We start from the raw sequence: 23,758 nt of genomic DNA, 5'->3' as shown, positions 1-23,758 counted from the left end.
TTTTGTTCTAAATCCAGACTCCATATTGGCGTAGATATTAATATTACAGTCGATTGGTAAAATCAATCTTCCACATTTAAAAATTAAAGTACACACAAGTAGAAAAATAAGCATTTATCATAAAAACACTAGCTGCAAGTGTTCAAAATAGATTTATGGTTTCTATAAAATCAATTGAAAATTGCTATTTTTAATTAGGCAGCTAGTGAAAAACAGCAGCTTTCGACTCCAGCCGAGTTTAAACTCAACCTAAACTCAGTTGACCAAAGTGAACTGACCCGACCCGACCCGAGTTGACCCGACTCGCACTTTTCTTTGGGATTCATTTAAACATCTTAATCTAACTAGCTATTTCGGTATTCCAAACTCTGTAAGAATGTTGTACAATGTTTCTCTCCTAACCGAGTCATAGGTCTTCCACCTAAACGTTCATGGCTTGTTTTCTTTCTTTCTTTACTCTTTATTTTTTGAAACATCGCACTGATTATCTTCCAATACAAAACCACCAACGCTATTCCAAGCAAAAATATTTAAAGAACTACAAGAGGAAAATAAGAAAAGTCATCTTGGATCACAACAATACTTTTCGTACAAGAGGGTTACTGCAACAGCAGAAATCAATAAGTCAGGGTATTATTTGTTGCCACATCCGCCTTATTCATCAAATTTGATTCTGTCATACTTCAGTCTCATCTCTAAGCAGAAAAAAAAATCCTTGGTGGTCTTCTATTTTCTTGAGTATCCTGGAAACGGTATGTCGAAAAGTTTTTAGACTAGTTCTGTTTACAATAAAATATTTATCTACATTTGCATATTATCACCTTCAAAACAAACTTTCGTACAGCAAGAATGAGCTCCCAGTGTTTCTGTCCTTCTGAATTAAGTCCTCGAAGTCTCCTTTCAGAAAAGTTTCAGCACCTCCGCAGTGGTCAAACGACGATCCCTAACTTGAATCTTTATCTTTACGAAGATTGGAAGTGAAAGTAAGCCCATATTGTTTCTAGCAAGAAACTTACATGTAAGGGGAACTTCATAACTGTGTGCATTGTCTTCTTCAATGAAATGAAATGAAATCTTTAAGTTTTACGTCCCACGGATATGCCGGTTAGGCTAAAGGAGACGGTGATGAGTGAAATGAAAAGTGGGAGGAAACGGAAGAACCCCAAAAAACCAACGAGCACGGTGTTTGTCCACCACAAAGTACACGGCGCGAGCTGGGATCGAACCAGGGACCCCAAGCACCGGAGTTGAATGCTCTACCACTGAGCCACCGCGCCCCCTTGTCGTCCTCAAGTATCTAGTTATTAGTATCCTACAGAGCCGATCACTTTCGCCCTTAGATGTTATAAAACCTGACAGCAGAACTCGCTATTGGCAATTTAGTCACTCGAGAAGAATTCATACTGCACTGTTCCAGGAATGTCAAATATTGACAATACACTTGAGGTGCAGATCTGCTTCGCCTGTTTAGATCGTGAAAATGACGGACATCCATTGTGATGTTTTTTCCGACTCCGCAGTAGATTTTCCCAGTTTACCGCAGGACTTCACGTTCGTTCTTTTTTGAAACATGATATTGCAAGGGAATCGTGATAAAATCACGGATGTAGACAGAACAGCACCAGTTGCAGAACTTTTGATGCACATAGCACCAGTAGCGTAAGCAGAATTTCAAGAGGATGTGGCTTCAGCTTCCAAGTTCATCTCGTTTCAGGTGTTTGCATAGATACCTTAATATCATAAATGTTTATTTTTGCATGGTATCTTGTTCAAGACGTGTTAAAACTCAGACTCCTCCTTGAATACGCCATTGCATAGAACGAGGTCTCATAGTACACTGACATACTATTCTGCTATCTGGTGGCAAGTTACACACTAGCCTGGAAACGTTTTGATATCTCCTTGTGTATATGAATAATTCTTTTCAAATTCAAATTTTATTAATGGTATTTTGAGTATAATCTAAATTTTTGAAATCTTTAAAAATTTTGCGAAAGTCTGAAAAAGATTTTCAAAATTCTTTCAAGGTGTTTAGTAACTGATTTAACATTTTTTCTTATTATTATTCAATTTACAATCCGGTTGCTTTTGCTGAAACTGAAGGAAAGAATAATTGCAGTTTTGAGGAAACACACATAAACATATTAGCAAATTTTTATTTTCTACGAGAGAATATGCTTTAACTATACAGACAATACTCCGTATATAATATGACGTCAACAACTTCTAACAGGTACAATCGACATAAACAGAACTGCATTATTTTGCATATTCTTTTTCTTTAGTCGAGTCACGTCAAAATTTAGATACCAACACAAAAATTTCTGAAAAAAGATCTGGAAAGTTATTAATTAATACTCGTATAAAAAAGCATACATTTTAACTGGTATATCAGGACTTAGCTATCTGTCTTTCACATGAAAATAATCACAAAACTGTCTTTTAAAACAAGAAACAAACTTCCCATTCGCAATTTCAACTATTGTATCAAATAAGTGATAACCACATACATCTGGTTGTAGTTATTAAACAAATTTAGCAGGAAAAGTTATACATAAATGAAGCTAAAAGTAAAAATAACATTGATATTCCAGGTTTTATTTGTACGATTAATTTGAATATCACAATTGTACAATTTATGTTTAAGATATTCTAGTTTCTTGTTATTTTCTAACACTAAAATGTGACTGAACTAGCGATAATGATATACATCTACTGTATAAATATATAAAACAACTTGATAATGAAAACACATTTTTTTTTTCGTGTTCCAGTTTTTACTAGATGTTCATACATAATTTTGCAACAGTATTGACCGGAACTTATTATCGGTTCACGAGTAGCTGAGCACCAATTTTAACGGCGTGAAAAGAAGAAGTAAAAGATAGACTTACAGAAAAATAACATGTAATTCAAGTTATGATTATCATGTATATTCTCGAAGATTCAATTTAAACTTTACAGTAAACCATTATTACACATAAACTCAAGCAATATAAGAATAAAACATATATTCCTTCAAAACTGCATAAAAGCCACATTATTTAAGCAATCCAAATCAATTTCTTATTGCATATTTGAATGCTCTTTATTCTCGTTTTGGAGCAGCGTTGTCTTAGTTAAAAATAAAGTCTGAGTAAAGTAAATCACAATTATCTGGCTATTTTTATTTTTAATTACTGCATATTGTAAAGATTTTTGTCTTTTAGGGTAGAGCTAAAAGATTGTTCTCGGGATTTTGGACTTTCCCATCAGCTTTTATTATAAAAGTTTTCTCTTGTGTACAATAGTAATATTACAAATAAGTTCCTCTAAATAACCTGGTGATTTGCTGGTGAATTATTGGAGCCCAATAACCATGCGTCTTAGGGCGTGTTGGATAGGTGCCTCTAATGACCACGAGTCTTTAGAGAGGGGAATGGGAAATCTCAATGGCCATGCATCTTAGAGAGTATAGGGTAGGAGCCTCTCAATGACCAGGTGTCTTAAAGAGTTAGTAGTTGATCAATTGGTGGAGTTTGATGCTTTTTGCCGTGTCTTGGCTCCTTTTTATACAGAAATGTTGCCGACTGCTTGAATCTTTGTCACTTGCCGATCGTTGGCAATGATTGACAAAGTCTACTTAGTGGCTGTCGTCTGAAGTATGTTTACAGCCAACATGTAGTGTCGGAAGCATGTGGAACCTTGCAATGTATATCAATATTTAAGTACAGGTATCACTGTATCAAAAAGCACTCATCACAAACAAAAGAAAGTATAAGACTGTACATATACCGTACATAACTAATGAAATTGCAACTCGTGAAATCAGAGCGCAGTTACTCGTAAACGGATAATAGTGTCAAGCCATAGTTTGTAGAATAATTAGAGAAATTAAAACTGTATTTTGGCAAACACTGGAACTACATGACTGACAGCATACTTTACACATAAAATAAACACCATAACATGTATATAAAATCAAGTAAATACAAGATTGCACTTTAATTTTACATATAATGAATTTAATATCTCTATTGCTTTTATTCCTTCTACAACACTGGTGTGCAGAAACCACTATGACATTTAATGAACGTGTATTATTGAGTTGAATCTTTTGGCAGCGACCCGAAATGTGTTCAGCTAGTTTGTTAATTATACTTTCATATATTTATATTTTTAACAGCTTTAAAAATCGATAAATACAAAATAGAAAAAAAAAGTCTATAAAATCATCTTTGTACTATGTGTTAACGTATTGCACATTAAGAGCAAAATGAGAATATATTATGAAATGGCACGCTAAAATAATATGAAAAATTAATTTGAATTTCTAAATTAATTTGGATAAATCTTAATCCACTAGAAGATAAAGGTTTTAGAACTGGTGCATAATGATTGACTCCATATCCTCTAGGATTGTTTGAAGTTCCTTACCTCTCACGTGTAAATTACAATGTAAAAATTAAATGTTAAATTCACGCAATTTTCATCTTTGTCCCAATGTGTGTGAAGAAGGCAGCAACATATTTATAATTTTAGTAAGAGAAAATACTTTTTTCACACTTAAATATCAAAAACTACTGGTCTGTTTAATTTTGTGCATTCCTCAGCAAAATTTCCTTAGGTATACATTATTTTGTTCTTCCTTCAATATCACCTACAGCGATTCTTCCTGTACGCGATATTAAGCTAAGTGAAACAAACAATCTATGATTGCTTCACCTATTTCTTATTTATGACTAAATATAAAATACTAAACATAAGAATACGACTGACTATAAGAACAATGTATGTTTTTCATTAATACAATGCACTGGTTTTGTACTTGTCATGGAATTCGATATAAACAATAGTGTATGTATATAAAATCCAAAAAAATAGAAACTTCTTTGTATCTGGTTTCTAATGTTTTTCTAGTGACTTTTTGAACATATTACTTTACATAATAAGTATTTGTTGTACACATTACTACAAAATTTATTATGATCATACTAAATATCTTAGCGTTCAAAGATTATAGTTGAAAGAATTGAGACACTAGAAATTATGTTGATGTTTAAAATTTGAGCTAAAACAACGTTCTAAATTTTTTACCTTCCATCTACAATTCCGTTCCGTTGAAATTCTAAATTCAGTCTATTATTAGAAAGCATATTGAAATTAATATTCATATATTTTGAAACCTATCGGAACAAGGCTGTACGATGTTCTTAAATTAGGTGCATATACGAGGGCGTTTATAAATAATTATTTCTTTCTATTTGCAGGATTGTATGAAAAAGCTAAAATATGGGAAAGACGGTCCCTTAAGCTATCGGCTGTGTCGCAGAGCCAACTGAATTTCGTGGTGTGATTCACTTTTATTTTTGAAATTAAAAAAAGATGAATTTGGGTAGTGAATGGAGGAAATGCTCTGCCATTTGACACAATGATAAAGTGACGTGTAAGATTTCAGTATGCAGAGTATGCAGTAGCAATTCTGCCAGTTGGAGAATGAAGCGAGTGGCCTTATCTCTTGGAGGTGAACATCAGTAACGGGTCAAATTTAACAATTTAACATAATACACAATAAACTGCACATAATGAAAGTTGCCGCCCGGTAGGTCCTGCTCATCCACAAGTTAGCACAATGATGGGACAAGTGTATCACTCTGGATGGATGTTATACTTAAAAAGACAGATTCTTTCACTAAACTTCGTGTGCGTTACTGTATTCTTTCTTGGTAACAATTATTTATGAACGTCCCTCGTATCAATGTACATCTTAAATGAGAATTTCTATGAATTTTTGGTGTGCAAAACACATTAATACGTAATTTAATGAAAACAACAGAAACATACTAAAAGAAGATAGGTATAATAACCTAAACTTCTCAAAACATTTCTGCATGATAAATTTGTTCGGCACTTGTTAAGTTCTTGATTACTTCTAAAGGACAAATATCCAATGACTTTCTTTGTAATTACGATACACTGACACTTTGTTTTGTTTCTTGCTGCAAATCGTAACATTATCAAAACTGTTATTAATTCCACTATGGATCTATTTTTCTTTTTGTAAATTATTCATTGTAACTTTGGAAAATTCAAGATTACTAATAAAACTCCAACTGACCAAAGCAATATATATAATTTCAAAATATATATACTGCTTTGGTCAGTTGGAGTTTTATTAGTAATCTGTTTTTCTTTCTGGCTATTTTTTTTCTTCAGATTTGATTTTACGGAAAACTTACAACGCTAATACCTCTACGCCAATTTACTTTTCGTATATTAGTAGCAAACATCTTGATGTATTACTGTCTTAACAATAAGAAGCTTTATTAGTGGGTTATGACGCATTAGTCTCAAATTTACTATCGCGCAAGGTTCGGTTTTTAGATATGACATCTTGCAACACACGATACACTTCAAGAATATTTTATCACTAGCACATTACTTTATATATTAAAAATATTGAAATGATATATCGGAAATGACACAAACTATAAGAAAATGTTTGTCAATTATGCTCCTTACACATCAGAGTTTAATGCTATGTTATTACAATGTAGAATATGCGATTTACCTAAAATAGTTGTACAATTTTGAAATAGTTGCACAATTTAATCTAAAAAGAATGTTAAAATTTTCTCGCAAGTAGCACAAAAATACAAATACCTATTTTGTACATAAAATCTACTTAAAAATATTACAGTATTCAGTTTAATATTTGATGCCCTAGCTTGTACTGATTTACAACAGCGTAAGAATTAGACATATGAAAGGAGGTAGATATGATTATTTTTTTACGATTTTAAGTTGTACTTTTTTTCTTTTTTGTACTGATAAAATGAAAATGACAATAACATTTGATGAATTAATTGAAATCTGTCATTGTTCATTTATTAAATATAGTAAAAAATATACAAGTCTAAATGGTGTACAATGATGAAAGCTAGTGTAAAAAAATTTCCTTAAAAGAGTTATGATCCCACACCAAATATTTATGCATTTGATTTTATGCTGAAAAATCAATTAACAAATATTTACAAAAGAACGGAAAGCAAACAAGAAAATTAATTATCAGTAAAAATAACCAGAGATGGCTTTGTGCCTTACACGAGATAAAATCTTATTATTTAAAATTGGCAATCTGAACAAAGTTAAAATAAAACATGTTTTTAAATGTAAACATAATTACTGCTGAGTTCTTATTATAAAGCAGAATTGTGTAGCTAAACCTTTTCAGTGCTTCCTGAGTATTGTAATCTAGTAAATATATTTGTACTTTCAAGATGTCTTTTACTTTTTATATCAAGTTATAAATTATCACATTATTTTGGACAAGTTTAATTTTTATTTACGTCACAATAATTCATGTACCGGTAATATACTTGTCTTCATCAGCTTAAAGAATAGCAATAATAATAAACCGTTCAAAAGTAAATATGATTAATAATTTTCAACTTAATACAAATTAATGGTACTTCGTGTTACTTGTGTTATTAAGCACTTGCTTTATTTATAAACTGTTTAAATAGAAAAAAAATATATATATAACTAACTTCAAACCTTTAAAATATTAGAAATTTGAATACTCCCAATAGTGTAAAATGGATGAATATTTCCAGAGAGATATATACCAGTATACAAACATATTGTATATGAAAATATCACAACTATTTGAGGTTCTAAGACTCCATGAATTCTCTTTTTTTAGTACAGAAGATAAGACTATTTTAAAAATTGCTATGTGATGAATCCTTACGCTGTTGATAGATTTTTGTTACATGGCATTGATACTAGAATACAGATAATCCCATTTGTATTGTTGTGTATGCATGTATCTAAGCAGATTTCAAAATGGACAAAAAATTGTTTTGGAAAAACACACCCGCAGTGTCGTCAGCAGCCCAATCTCTGTACGGTCTCTGACTAGCAAATGGATTCTTTTCAGCAAACACCAGTGTACTACAGCTCGGACACTGTTCTTTAACAACTTTCACATCCTTCTCAGCTTCTTCTTTTGTGTATGATGTTAAAATAAGTGGTGTTTTCTTACAATTAACCAAAAACGGAATTGATGGTTTCCAACTATTATTTTCAGAGCCTTCATATTCATGGAGACCGCAGTTAAAAGACACAATTAAATCTGGTGCTCTGAATGATCTACTTGTAACAAACTCATGATACGCTGTTTTGTTATACATATGCCTCATTTTCCGTCCACCTTTTTCACACTCATCACACAAAGCATTGTAATCATAATTCACGGTTTCTGGAATATCCGGACCAACAAATATCAAACAGCAAAATTTAAGGTTCGGCAACCAATGGAGTAAAGTTTCCCATCTTTTGAGCAAGGAAGTCTCAAACGCTGACGCTCCGACAAGATGAACCGTTAAATGCTCCAAGTTTTCACAGTTCACATCATTCATCCTCTGTAAACAATAAAGAATCGTCAAAGAACATGTTAAATATTCAGACAATAAAGCGTGAGTCTTTGGATCGTTATCATATATTAGGGGACCGATTTTTGTTTCAACAATATAATTCTTAATAAATTCATCCATTGATGCCGGTAGTTTGCGGACAGTTCTCTGAATGGGTATATTCACAAACGGTAACTGAGTACCTCCTAAGCAAAAATAGGAATCCATGGATAGACAGAGCTTAAGCAAGGAACAAACCTTCTTATGACGGTGGCTATCTTTCTCTTCGTGTTCTACAGAACAATATGAGACGCTGTAGCATCCCCGACAATCAATAAGTTCATCTTGCTTAGCATTTTTGCACACAATACATACTCTTGGAAATAAGAATAATTGTTCTTCATCAGTAGTTAGTTTCCTCCCAATTGTTATTTCACAAAGAACCATCTTGCTTACCCGGAAATCCCGCCATTGTTTGGCATCAGTTTCTTCGTTTACTTCATCAAAGAACGTTGTGCTATTTTGAGTTTTTACCGTTGACTGAATATAGTGACACACAGCTTTGTGTGTTCGCCAATGCTTCTTTTGATGTGATACACCACAATAACTAATCATTTTACAACCTCCACATCTTTTCAAGGTACTGCAGGTATCAGGTGTGGCCTTACAAACGTGGCACATTGTAGGGTAGAAAAATGCAGGATATTTCGGTTCCTTCTGCGAAGAAACTGACATAACGTTCACTCACTGCTGACCCTTACTGAAACAGCAATAACAATAGAGTATGAAGAAAAAAAATTGAAATAATTTCGTGTATTTAAAATAAAACTTGCTTCATTAGTTTTACATTTAGAATTGAACGGTATTTGTGTAAAATTGAAATACGGTGTATAAAGGTAATATAGGAAATATTTCCAACACTCACATCCTTATTCCTCTTCAAGGAAATCGAGAAAATAAATGTCCCTTACGCTCAGAAACTAACAGTAAAAATTTACTGAACCATACTGTTGTTCGTAGAAGTTTAACGTTCCTTTCCAGCACCGAGGAAATATGACACAGAGAACTACAATTTAAGGGAGAAATCAGAACCACAGCAATGGATTCAAAATTTCAAGGTTATCTCATTGGGAAGTGAAACCGAAACCCGATGACAAAGAGGCACGCACTTGCCACTAGGTTATCGGGGGAAGGGGAAAGGTCTTTGAACAATAATTGTTCTTGTGAAAATTCGCCGCTAACATGCAAAAAGAGTGGGAATTTTCCAAAATGAACTTCTAACGAAAATATTTGTTACAAAATAAATGAACATACATCTATATGGATAAATTTACACAATGTGAAACTTCAATAAAAATGAAGTTTAGAATACTTCATGTAACTCCATCCACCTCGACTCTGGAACTACTACAAAAATAATTAATACTTTTCTGACCAGAGTTTATACTTATTTATTAAAATTAAAATAAGGCGTAACGGTTTCAATAACTTGATGTTATTTTTTATCAGACGTTACCTCATTGTTTGCTTGGAAATATGGAAAGGAACAAGGAAACGACTAGAAAAGTTTGTAAGAAGCATTGACAATGAAGAGAAAGAGATATGCCTGGAAACAGAAGTGAAAAGGAACAATATGATAGATTACTTGGACATGACAACAGAAAGAAAAGAGGGAAGAATAACTCCGACATGGTACAACAAAGAATGTGTGGTGGAAATTTACTGTCATAAAAGAAGTGACGTGGATTATAGCACAAAAAGAAACTTCATAAGAAATATTGAGTGAATAAAAGAAATAGATAGTGAAGAACAAAGAAGACATAGAGAAGTTTCTCAGTCTACTACAGAAAAATGGGTACAACAAAAAGGAGATAAAGAAAATCAGAATAGAAGAGGAAAGAAGGAAAGGAAGAGAAAATGGAAGCGGAAGAGAGAAAATGGCACGGGATAGAGAGCATTGGAGAAAAGACAGATTTTGAAGAACTTATTAAATAAGGGTAGTTTGAAGAGATACAGAAAGGGAGGACGGAGAGTTCTGGAAGTGTTTAAGAAAATGAGAAACATAAGGAAAGACATAAATGAAGAAGGAGTAGTGTGTGAAGTGAAGTGTAAGAATTGTAATATGATATACATTGGAGAAACAGGAGAAAAGCTCAAGGAAAGGGTGAAACAACACAGGGACGATGTGAGGCTTAAAAGAGAAAATAACGCTATATACAAACATTATTAAAAAAAAAAAAAAAACAGGGTATGATATAGATTGGGAAGGGGTCCAAAGTCTAGAAAAAGATAATAGAACAATGATAAGAAAATGGAAAGAAGCGGGAAGGATTAAGAAAGAAAAAGGGGGAAGATTAATGAACTGCACAAACGGACTTCTAATACATGAATTATGGGATAGATTGTTAGATCGAATTGAAGGATAAAGATCACGGATATGAGAAATTATTAAGAAAAGCAATAGAAATAAAATTATGTGACAGAACACTGAATAGAGAAAAATTTTTAAATTACCTGATATTTAGAATAATTATAAAATAATGATAATAAAGGAGAAAAGTAAAAATAATGATTAAGAAAACAGTTATCGTATATAATAAATTTAAAATTACAAAATGTAACAATTAAATTGAAATGAAATGAAATTTTTGAGTTTTACGTCCCATGCTTATGCCGGTTAGGCTAAAGGAGACGGTGATGATGAGAGATGAATGAAACGGTGGAATGAAGAAAGTGGGAACCCACGCACACGGTGTTTGTCCACCACAAAGTTCACTTGGCGGGAGCAGGGTTTGAACTCGGGACCCCAAGCACCAGAGGTGAACGCTCTACCACTGAGCCCCCCCCCAATGTAACAATTAAAATTATATAACAATAGTAATTTAATGTTATGAAGATATCTCTTCTAGGTAACGTCTGATGAAGATAACGGGTCTAGGTCAAAACCCCCACAGCCAAAACCCCCACACTCAAGAAATGTCAAAACGCCCACACGATCGGTCATAACCCCCACACAAATGGACAAATCCCCCAAACGCACGAACGGTCAAAACCCCCACAGCCAAAACCCCCACACTCAAGAAATGTCAAAACGCCCACACGATCGGTCATAACCCCCACACAAATGGACAAATCCCCCAAACGCACGAACGGTCAAAACCCCCACAGCCAAAACCCCCACACTCAAGAAATGTCAAAACGCCCACACGATCGGTCATAACCCCCACACAAATGGACAAATCCCCCAAACGCACGAACGGTCAAAACCCCCACAGCCAAAACCCCCACACTCAAGAAATGTCAAAACGCCCACACGATTGGTCAAAACCCCCACACAAATGGACAAAACTCCCACACATAGCAACGGTCACAATCTCCACATAAATGGACAAAACCCCCACACAATCGGACAAATCCCCCACACTCTGAAAATACCGTGATTGCACGTCTTTGTTGCGGCTCTTTACGACGCCCACCTTAGTGTTTCTGTCATTACAAAACAGTGCAAGAAGAATAGTTGCAACATAGGTTTAAGTGGAATAAAAAATGTTATTAAAAAGTACAAGGGCAAGACATACAACCAGGATCATTTCAGAGTGTGGGAGATTTGACCGATTGTGTGGGAGTTTTGTCCATTTGTGTGGGGGTTTTGTCCATTTATGTGGGGATTGTGACCGTTGCTATGTGTGGCTGTTTTGTCCATTTGTGTGGGGGTTTTGACCGATCGTGTGGGCGTTTTGACATTTCTTGTGTGTGGGGGTTTTGGCTGTGGGGGTTTTGACCGTTCGTGCGTTTGGGGGATTTGTCCATTTGTGTGGGGGTTATGACCGATCGTGTGGGCGTTTTGACATTTCTTGAGTGTGGGGGTTTTGGCTGTGGGGGTTTTGACCGTTCGTGCGTTTGGGGGATTTGTCCATTTGTGTGGGGGTTATGACCGATCGTGTGGGCGTTTTGACATTTCTTGAGTGTGGGGGTTTTGGCTGTGGGGATTTTGACCGGTTCCCAAGATAACGTTAAGTTATTGAAACTGTTACGCCTTATTTCAATTTTAATAAATAAATATAAACTCTGCTCAGAAAAGTATTAATTTTTTATTAGAATACTAATGTTCCAATTCGAATAAAAATATTAGAATGATTTTAACAGCCCTACTATAGAGTTATAATTAAGAAGAAAAGAAACATTTAGAGTCCAAGCAAGTGACTGTCTTACGCAGCAGGATTTTAGAAAGATCTAGTAACACCCATCCTGGATAGATTAGCCTCACACAGAATATGATACAAGTTTCGTTTCCTGCAGAATGAATCTTCGGATTTCTTAAACCATAAAGTTATTCAAAATATATGTTTAAGTCTAGAACAACGAGCAAAAAGTTTACGGTAGGGTGAGGGTGTGAAGGAAGGTCTGACATACTGGAATATCTTTAAAAGCTATAAACATTCAGCCACTGTACCAAGAATCGATATACATTTCTGTAAGGTTATTAGCAAAGATAATATTTACTGGAAGGTTTTTTAAGTCCGAACATGACAATTCATTCTAGACCATGAATGGAAGAGATCATATGGAAAGTGAACTAGAAAGATCTTGCGATTTGATCTGAAAATGTAGTAAGTGAACATTAACAATAGTAAAACCTTACACGCTTGTATTTAGTAATGATTCCATCTGCCGTATATTTTCAGTATTTCAATCCATAAATGGCAAGTACAGATTACCATCAGTAACAATTGTTATTTCAGAGTCGAAGTGAATGATGGGCAGTAGTTAGAGTTAATATTAAAGAAAGCTCAAGGGCTAAGTGGAAATAAGGCTCCACTCTTTCTAGATTTCCGTAAATAACGGTAGTGATGTAGTCAACACCATGCATTTTACCATTCTACTGAGGCTAAGTGAACTTGTAAGCCACACTCAAACGAGAAAATTTTCCCACTCACTTAGTAAGTAGATACCTTGCCGACTCCCTCATAGCAGTTTTCTCTACTATGTATACTAACAGAAAACGAAAAATGAACACCCAGCATGACCATCATGAACTTATTCACACATTCCATAAATTGTACATGATCATCTACAAAGGGACTTACTCCTGTCCACTGAATGTATAAAGTGTCAGAATGTTATAAGCCACTATCCAGTTTCAATGCAGGCCTTCAACTCTCGCTCTGAGATGTTGGTAGAGGTACTGGATGTATCCTCCGAAATGGAGTTACAGATTCTTCCATCTAGTGTCGGGTTAGATACATGATCAAAGCGAAACAGATTTGGAGATAATGCAAACCAGAAGTTTTATCCTGCTTAAAAAATAAATAAATAAATAAATAAAAACTAACAGTCAGGTTCCAGAATCTAACAAATCTGCGTAGTGTTTATTCATCAAATAATTTTCCTATAGGAGCCTCCCCCCTCCCCCAAGATTCACAAAGCCGAAGTATTGCATTGGAATACAATACGATTATAAGCAATGGAACAAGAGTACAATACGATTATATGCAATGGAAAATAATTTAAAAAAAAAAAAAAAAAAAAAAAGCTGTAGATTTTAAGCAAGGGCAATTTGGAGAAAAGAATCGACCCTACAGTAAGATCAAAATACGGCTAACTTGACTGCTGACTACTTGCGAAATGATTAACGCTAATAACCTGGTGAAAATGGTAGTGTAAGGTTGTCCATGAAAAACTGAGTGAAGAAGGTAAGAAGGTTATAGCAAAATGAAATGATTGGGAACGTGCATGGCAATTTTGGCTAATATCAAGATAATTTTAAAGGCTCCAGTTCGTGCAACAACTGGTAACCATAGACAAGGCCTAAATGTATTTCTACGATGCCTTGACCAAACAGCGGTGAACGGAATGGTGCCACAGTACATCTCCATCCCCAAAGAAGGCCAGAGCACAATAATCTATTACAAAGGTCCTGACCATAACCCGGGATTTGAGGACATGCTGGTGCTCGATTGCCTCCAATGTACTGCCACTATCAGTGCAGGATAGTAAACATCCCTATTGAACTGGGGGCGAACACTGACGGGTAAAGCTAGCAAAATAAATAATTTTTTCACGGGTACACAATGGACTAGAGGAGCTACGGTAACAAATAGATAAAAAAAAAAAAATACTAATAAAAGTTCAACATTCCACCTAAAGCATCCGAGAAAAACAATTGCAAACAGTATCAGTAATAAATTTTTGCTATCGTCTATGCCTTTCTTAAAAAAAAAAACCCTCAAAGAATCACCTTTTTGAAAAATTTTCCCTATAAAACATTTATGAATTGATGAGTGATTTGAGTTTAGCGTCCCTTTCAGCAGCGAAGCTATATGAGACGTTAGCCTACAACTTAACGTGCGACACAAACCTCATGAGGCCCCGCTGGAAATCAAACTTAGGTCTCTTGCGCCAAAGGGCATACGCTATCCACATAGTCAATATGGAGCTCTAGTTTGAGTGCCGGTTCTTGGGGAAAAGGTCAAAATTAAAATTCAACATTTTTAATTAATGAAATACAATATGGGAAAACTATCAGTTACTTAGTAGCTGAAAGCTTTAGAAGTATCAATTAATTTACCAAATAATAAATACCTATACGGTTAGTCTTTCTCAAGCGATGGAAACAGTTAATATATACGCATTCAGGATTAAGTAGTGCGGAATGATCACAGATGAATATTTTATCGACATTTATTTCAAATCTAAATACTGCAAATGGGAAGACGCCTTATAAAGTAAGAAAACCCAACAATTTTTTTTTTAATCAACTCACAAGCATTATTTCTACAAGGTAGAAGGTTGTCAAAACTGTAGTTCTCAGAGCAACGTAGATTTACAAATACACACTGACGATGGTAACAATCAATTGTTGGATCTGTTTGAAACTGGCTTTTACTCCGACACTTTACGTGACTTATGTTTAAGATGGATCTCGCAGAAATAGAAATATAAAGTAGAAATTGGATCCAGTTGGCTACTGAGAATGTAGCATCAAACCTTCGTGTTGGTTATTTAGTTATCATGTAATACATCCTACATCCTACATCCTACTGTTTCATTAAGTAATTAGAGGTATAAGAGTATTTCTTCTAGGACTTGGCTTTACATATAATCTCTTCTAAATTGAAAATGGCTCTCGCTCACACCTCAATGTCAGAGATGCCGTCATTAACATTAAACATGTTGGTTTACTTTGGAAATTTCTTACTGTCTTCATGTATTATAACAACGATATGACGAGTGCATTATACTAAGAAAGAGTAAAGTGAAGAAAGTCATTAATAATCATTGGACATTTGCCTGTTTCCCTGGTGAAGTTGGGAGTTTATCAACCTACCCTTGCAGTAGTATTATACCGGATATTTTGTGTGTTTTAAGATAGTCTAATGTATTTGTATGATTGCACAGATACTAAAATTTGTATTTAGTGGTAGACGACTTCACTAAAATTAACTTATGCGTGTGTGAAATGCAGTCTCCTCGAGGCTTGGTAGACCTTGGGCTAAAGATAAATTGTGTGCAGATTGACAGAAAAGATTGGCTACCAATATTGATTTTTCTTTATAAAAATCGTCTCATAATTACAGAATAATACCTGCCGCTGCACAAATTAAGAATAGGTGTGCACAAAAGTAATGCCTGAAAATATACTGTTTTCTTTTAAAAGTGGCAATGACAATGGAAAAATGTAAATTGGAACGTCGAAATATCCGTGTAGAGTAAGAATAGGGGGTTACACTGGCACAATATTGAACGTAGACCCATCATCTGCGTACACACTTATAATGTGGTTGCAAACATATGTCATAAGAACGATTATGTCCGTGTTTACTGATTACCTTTACCAGGAACGCTTGCTCGAGGGAAAATGTTCTGTAATATTGCGAGAAGTGTGAAAGCCGGCATTAAAGGTTAGGCCGCGAATGGTACAGCGCTGGGCGCTATTCGTAATTATTGCATGTGTGCAACTTATATACCATCAAAACGATTTTCCCAGTGTTCACTTTTACTAAGAATTCTTGAGTAAGAATATAGTTTTGGACCCAGCAGGAAGTGGAGGAACAAGAGTAAATAATACTGAAGGTTAGGACGCAATCACTGTACATGTACGAACCTACAAACTACACATTCGCACCTCATCTTCATCGTGCACCGTTTCGTTACGTATAACTGCATTATAGTAAAGCACATTTCCTAATGATATTTTTCTGTCAATACATTACGCCTTACATGCAGTATACGAATTGAAAGGCAGATGGCAGGGATTTCCTACTTTGACAAAAATTTATCCATCCCAACTCCCTAAAGAAGAAAACTTTCATCCCAGGCAGGAATAACTTTTTCCCCGTCTAAATTTTTTTTTGAAATGGTTATTAAGACAGAAACAGGGAACAACTTTGATTTTGTGTAGCCAAACTCACGAAGCGCTCTTATCTGAGTTAAAACAGTTCACCGAAACATTTGTCTTCTCAATATTTGTAGACTGTTCGCAGTCTACTACATACGAACTCTGATCTAGATCTGAGATCCGATCTCGAATTCGGATCTCAACTTGGATCTGTGTCGAGATCTCAGATCTGGTTCAGAGTTCGCACGTAGAGTCTAGGCGCACGTGTAACTTCGCCTTAGTGCTGCAGCCCAGGCAAAGCACGTTTGAGGTACGCGGGCATATGATGTGTATGGACTGTGCATCGATATTTGTTAATTCACGTAGTTTCTCTAACAACTCACACGTTTTCTCGTGGCTATATGATTAGTGTTTTGATATTCGCGATTGGAGTGCATATGGTGCAGGTTATACGTTAAACTGTAAGTACACGTGTCATATAGTAAGGAACGTGCTAAGAAAGGAACGTTAAGCTGAAACCAAACATTACCACACAACGTTAGATTAATACCAAAAAATCTGTTCCCGTCAGGCATTGTATTCGAAACAACACGAGGCGAAAAGTAGAACAGATATTTAATTTCAAGACTTTGCGATAAAAAGGGAAATATAAGCGTTAGGTATAAATTTATTACAATATCAATATAGTAATGCCATATTCTAGTGTTTGACATATATTGAATTTAAATACAGATATTTAAGTTACTAGTATATGTAACTTCGGCTAACATAAAGTACATATTTTCTTGTTTGCAAGTATCTTATTACATATTCTACAAAACCCAACAGCAAACCATTTATTTCATAAATGATTTTTATTAAAAGTTGTACAAAAACACTAAAGATAATTTCACTCGAATTTTAATTTTACCCATGAGAAACGAAAATTTACATTTATGATACACATTATTTACCTTCATATGTCTTAAAATCAACTTCCTAAAGTATCAGTTAGAGAACATAACCTATTTTTCCGATATGGAGACACGGTGACACAGTGGTAGAGCGCTCACTTCTTGTTTCAGGAATCTCTGGTTCGATACCAGGTCAAGTGAGTTCGTGGTGAACGACATCGTTTTCGTGCGTTTTCTCGCGGTTCTCCCGTTTCCTCACACTTTCTAATTCCACCAATCCTTTCATCATCATCCAGTTGCAATTTTATTCGTGTCCTTTAGCCCTCGTGGCACCACCGTGGAACGTTACCTAAAGATTTAATATCATTTCATTGCTGATTGGTATATATACTGTGGTCGAAGTGAGAAGGTATGCGGTGGTATGCCATACCGCCTCTGGTTTTTCACTGATAAAGACATACCGTCACTGGAGAGTAGATGCTAAATACCTTTAATAAATCCATTTTTGTACACAGTAATTGACAAATAGCTTTGCAGGTAAAAAGATTTTATTTCTTATGTAGAAATAATTTATTACTTGGCAACACCGACATTTTTCTTACTTTTTCCCTACCTTTTGTTTTCAAATGAGTTGTCTTTAAAAGAAGTCCACCTAGTTTGTTTTGATGTGCCATATTGAATCGTTTATTTTTTATGTATGGGTATGTCTTCTTGCCTTAATGCATATAAATGCCATGATTTAAGCATGGGCAGATTTAGGGGTTGTCTGCTGAGGGGGCGGACCTTCTGAGTGTTTGGAATACCCTACAGTCGAGTGGGGACCGGGAGGTTTTCCGCAGGAATTTGTTAATATTCTCATTCGGCTTTTGAGCACTTTCGTGTATAATTCTTTATAATACAACATAGGAGGATACTTTTTTTTTTTATTTCTTTCAGAAAGTTGTTGAAGGGGATTAGTCTCCAGATACACCCCCCCCCCCTTCTTTACAGAGAAGCTTTCTAATGGCTTTCAGTCATTATGTAAATAGAAATGCAACCTTTTAGGCAACATACCATTACTGCATTTCAACACTTAGATATCCGGTATGTGAAGTCAAAATCATAATAAAACTACCGACTCTGTTTTTTACTTCGAACACTGTATATATACGTACATATTTATATAACAATAGTCCATATTTATTTGAAATAGAGATCTCCTGACTTGTATTTATGAAGTTTTATAGTATTTTACTTATATTCATTCGAGAAGAAATTTCTTTATCATTCCTGAAAATGCCTCTTATAATAGTTCTACAACAGCTGCACTTAATTTTAATTCATGTAATATAATTTTCTATGTTGTCGGAAATCCTCTTCAAGAAGAAGACTAACTTAATCTTAATTTTGAAAATTTTACATACGGAGCTTTATTGCTATCTTTAGGTTACATATAAATTTCTTCATTTCGGAATTATAGGATTTATTTTAACGCTTAACTTTGACGAATTTTAGATATTCAAGTTTGTTATCACAATTTCAAATGTAGGTTTGAATAGAAATCGAGATCCGATTTTAGGATCCAGATTAGGACCCAGACTGAGGTCTGAATTTCGAATCCAGATCCGGACCCCATGGATCCGTATGCAGCCATCCTCAAACTATACAACACATGAATCCATGTATGATTGGACTGCATGCATGCATCTACGTATTTGTGATACGAAAAGGATAATATGTACAACAATACTTCCTTAGGTATAATTGAAATTTAGGCACACCACATTTTGCAAAATTTACAGGTAAACTTCAATATTCTGCACGAAGAGAGAAGTTTATAAGGAACAAATTTCAGCAAGCACCAGAATTGAATAGTAATAGAGCTGTATTTTATGTATACAAGTGCAAAATCATTGCAAATGTTAAATGACGGTTAAAATAAGTAAACGCATATGGAAAAAGACATTAGGCTCATTAGATATTATTTTCTGACGGCATAGTATGCAAAAGCTGTATTTTACTTTATATGTGTAGCGTTAACGTTACTAATGTGAAACCATACAAGTCCTAAAGGAATTCGTATCACTGCGAAAAGCGACTTGTTTTCAGTACCCTCGGTTATAGCATACCCAGCTTCGCTGACGCATCTACTCCCTTTGGATGAAACCTCGCGTGGGCCCACCAGCTTTATCTCCGTCTGACTAGGTTAGATAGCATTCGTACTTTTTGGTGGTCATACAGCACAGGTCGGTTTGCTTTTTGCACTGTGGTTCTTATAGCATATATATCTGGACGGTATGTTGTTATATGAGCTTGTTTTAATTCTAGGATGTAATTTAGGGGTGTATAGCGAGAGGTACAATAATTAAATCTCATAAATCAAACTTAAAAAGAGTTTTAATAGAGTTAATTTTGAATGTGAATTTATGTGTCTGTTACTGACTTCTCTTATGCACTTGTAAAGCCTAGCACAGATTTCCCTAACATATACCTTGTATGCTTTTGATTACCGCCCAGCCCCGACCCTGATGTAGTTCTTGTTGGTGGTGAATTATTACCTCACAGCAAAAAAAAAAAAAAAAAAAAAAAAAAAAAATAAGTTTAACGTCCCACGTTATGCAGGTTAGGCTAAAGGAGACGGTGATAATGAGAAATGATTTTGCACTTGTATACATAAAGAAATGAAGAAAGTGGGAGGAAACGGGGGAACCCCGAAAAACCCCTCGAGCACAGTGTTTGTCCACCACAAAGTTCACACGGCGCGAGCTGGGATCGAACCAGGGACCCCAAGCACCGGACCTCAGAGACAGAGTATTAATGACTAGTAGTCCTTTACTAGTCATATAGTGTTTATGCCTAACACCCACTGATTCGGCGGCGTTAAACTTGAAAGGAGTCGTCATGTTCATGATGACGATAGACAAAGATGTGAACCAACTCCATGAACTACCTAAACTGCATGAATTCCCAGATCTGTCGATACTTCCCTTTCTTGAAATTATCTAATATTTTATATCAGGATCTTTGGTGAGGTTGATAATCTAAAAGCTCGTGGACGTGACGTAAAGCCACGTGCAGTGATAAAAGTATTCCGAGTCCGCATTCCAGAATAAATTTCGAAATTTAGAAACAAAGAAGTATGTCTGAGCTAGCTTTTCGTAATGAGTTCAATTATATAAGTAAAGCTGTCATAAGCGCACAAGACAAATTCACAGACATGAATGTGTAACAGAATTTACATAGTGACCTAATTCTTCAGATACAATTGTCCACAAGTTAACTTATTTCCGTATTTTCATATATCATAACTAAACATGAGAAGCAGATTTAACTTGAAAATAAAATTTAAGATTGGTACTACCACAGGTACATTTCTGCGCAAATAGTGAAAAAACTGCAAGGTGCTGGTGTAGTTTTGTCGCATCACATTTTGGAAGATTTACAGGTAATATTGAATACTTTGTATAGAAAGAGATATTTATAAGGAACACATTTCTGCAGGCGACAGAATTTTATACAAAGTAATACAACTGTATTTTAGGTTTAGAAGACAAGAGTAGGGTTTCTAGTGTAAAATCATTAGAAGTGCTTTACGATGTATAAAAAAAAGTGGGTGCATATGAAAGATGACTCTATTAGATGTTATTTTTCACCAGCAGTGTAATTCTGAACAGTGTACAGAAGCTGTATTTTATGTTTATAAGTGGAGCGTTACTGAAATGCGTATCTTTGCCAAAACCATTTGTTTTCACTATTCTCTCTTGCGCGTATACCCACTATCGCTGATGCGCCTGCTCCCTTCGGACGCACCCTTGCGCTAGCACAGGTCTACCAGCTTCGCCCTGTGCTAACGCGGTTAGATAGCATTTGTGCATTTTAGTAGCTACCTAACATAGGTTGGTTTGTTTTTGCACTAGTTCTTATGGCATATATTCGGAAGCCGTATTTATGAGGAAATCGAAAAGAATTGTAGTTTTTCAACAATTACTTCTGCTGGCCCCCTTGAATTTATCTATGCCAAGTGAGATATCTTTATGTCGCCCAGCCAAAGCTTTTACTTTATTTATTTATTTTTGGAGACAATAGTGAAAGACTTTGTATAATTTTCAAGAATTTTTTCGAAGTTCCTTATAGTATTTTTATCACTATTACGAGTTTCTATAGCACTCATAATAGCTTCATCCTAGGAACGTAAAATACAGCTTTTCTAGAATGTAAAGAAATAATCCACCGGCGGAATTTAATGGTTACCTTCCGTTGAGCCTCTACCTGGTTACTTATTATCATGGTAACAGTGCTCCTAGTTGTCCTATTTTCCTATAGTTTCAGAATTTGTGTATATTTGTCCTGTATTTTAAACTTGTCCTTTGTTTCCTATATTTTTCAGGGATTGAATTATTAAAAATACAAGCCAAGGCAGTTCCAGTGATGATTTAAATTGCTACATATTAGCAATATGCTAAATGTGTCTTTGCATTTTTTTTTTTTTTGGAAGGACTAGTCACTATTTTTAAAAAAAATTTGCTTTTTCCTATCCTGCCATGTTCACTCTTTTTTCTTTCTTTCTTTGTGCTTATTCTTTCCCAATGAAGCTTAACTGAGCAACCTTGCCGTGCTCCAGTTTCTTACACCGTAAGCTGTGTTAGCATTTTCTTTCAGCTATGTATGCAGCGGTATTGGCTAGACATTGAGGTGTGTTGGTATTCACCAACATATCCCAACGCCTTCCAACATTGCTGTACATAATATGCAGGGTTCTCACGCGTTCTGGAAAACCTGGAAATGAAAGTATTTCGTGGAAACGCCCTGGAAAAGCCATGGAAAGTACAAAAATTGCGAAAATCTTGGAAATGTCCTGAAAATTATTTATCAACTGGAAATGTCCTGAAATTTATGTTGTATAACAGTTGTTGAATGAAATGCTGTTACATGATTTATTCTAAAGGGAAATGCGTTGATCAAATGATGTTTAATTAGACTCAAATATTTTATTACAGAGAAATAAGTTATAAGTTATCGGAAAAATAAGTTTTCTTTTATCTTTAGAAAGATATGAAGTAATGAAAATGTCAAAATAAAGTTCAACTGTAAAATAAAAGAACTAGAAGGATAGTAAAGAAATAATTTATATTTTTGCGTGCATTTATTGAATTTACATATTCAAAATTATATATGAATAACGAATGTGAGAAGTGTTAAATGCCATGGTAATCATATAAATAAGAGTTATCTATTTCTTTTTCTTTTGAGGTAGTACGAATATGTTCTGAATTCTAACAATATTGGAGCCGCGTTTTTAAAGTGTTATTACTATTTTCAATAACAAATAATTGCTAATTGGGGTGAAGGGTGGCCTTTTTTACAATACATTTAATTTGTTTCTGTGCTTTAGAGGGTAATGCTGAACCAAACTGTCCTATATTTTTTCAATGTCCTGCTGGGAGGCCTGTGGTAATCAATATAACCTAATCTAACGTGTTTTTTATGTTGTCGCAGGTTAACGAAGTTGTGCTGAAGATAATAATACAACCATCATTGATATGCACTCTCCTTTCAACCGTACTATAGCTTGTCATAGTTTGAGACTAGTAAGCGTGCACTTGTAAACATACAACTTTACTTCACTTTGCACAAATACTCCCCTGGTGGATATTAATGTCTAATGTTATTAGCTTCCATATGCAGTCACTCATTTTAACTGTAAAATTAGCATTTTTATGAGATCTATTCTGAATCTATGCCCTTAATTTATCTTATTTAAATTCTAGACTGTTCCATAACTTCTACAAGTAATTCTAAAAAGTCAAAATAAAGCAGTATGTGCAGTGCAAATAAAACTACTACCCCACAAACTTTATTTTTGTCGTTTCTCTTCAACAAAGAATACTCACCTGCAGACCTTAATGTAATATTTGTAAACAAACCAAATATTACATAATTGTAACAGTGTTTACATTTACTCTACTTCTTCTCTGATGATAAAGTAAGGAATGGGCGGAAGCGATAACCATAATTAGATTTAGAGAAAATAAGAATTAAAATGCATAAGGTAAAAGCAAGATTGATTAGTACGTTTTAAACTGGAAGGAAACCTTCTTTAATAAAAATATAATTTAGATTGATATATTAAGAAAAGATTTATTTTCTGCACC

The 23,758-nt window shown here is 34.7% G+C and overlaps 1 protein-coding gene across 2 annotated transcripts; it reads right to left on the bottom strand.

The window, feature by feature from the left end:
* Nucleotides 1–6,909: 6,909 nt before the first annotated feature.
* On the bottom strand, nucleotides 6,910–23,577 carry LOC145684980 (uncharacterized). 2 transcript variants are annotated; one of them, XM_081757329.1, is made up of 2 exons: nucleotides 23,498–23,577; nucleotides 6,910–9,156 (listed from the first exon to the last, which is right to left on the bottom strand). In XM_081757329.1, the coding sequence occupies exon 2, from the start codon at nucleotides 9,129–9,131 to the stop codon at nucleotides 7,812–7,814; it is 1,320 nt and encodes a 439-aa protein (XP_081613455.1). In that variant the 5' UTR covers nucleotides 9,132–9,156; nucleotides 23,498–23,577; the 3' UTR covers nucleotides 6,910–7,811. The 2 variants fall into 2 exon arrangements, with proteins under 2 accessions (XP_081613455.1, XP_081613462.1); XM_081757336.1 differs by having other exon boundaries at nucleotides 23,451–23,500.
* Between the last annotated feature and the right edge of the window lie 181 nt (nucleotides 23,578–23,758).

Source organism: Thermobia domestica, chromosome 1 (genome assembly GCF_964235325.1).
Source record: "Thermobia domestica chromosome 1, izTheDome1.hap1.1, whole genome shotgun sequence".
Taxonomy (NCBI): domain Eukaryota; kingdom Metazoa; phylum Arthropoda; class Insecta; order Zygentoma; family Lepismatidae; genus Thermobia; species Thermobia domestica.
Note: the sequence above shows the minus strand (reverse complement) of the source record. Positions and strands in the feature narration are given on the sequence as shown.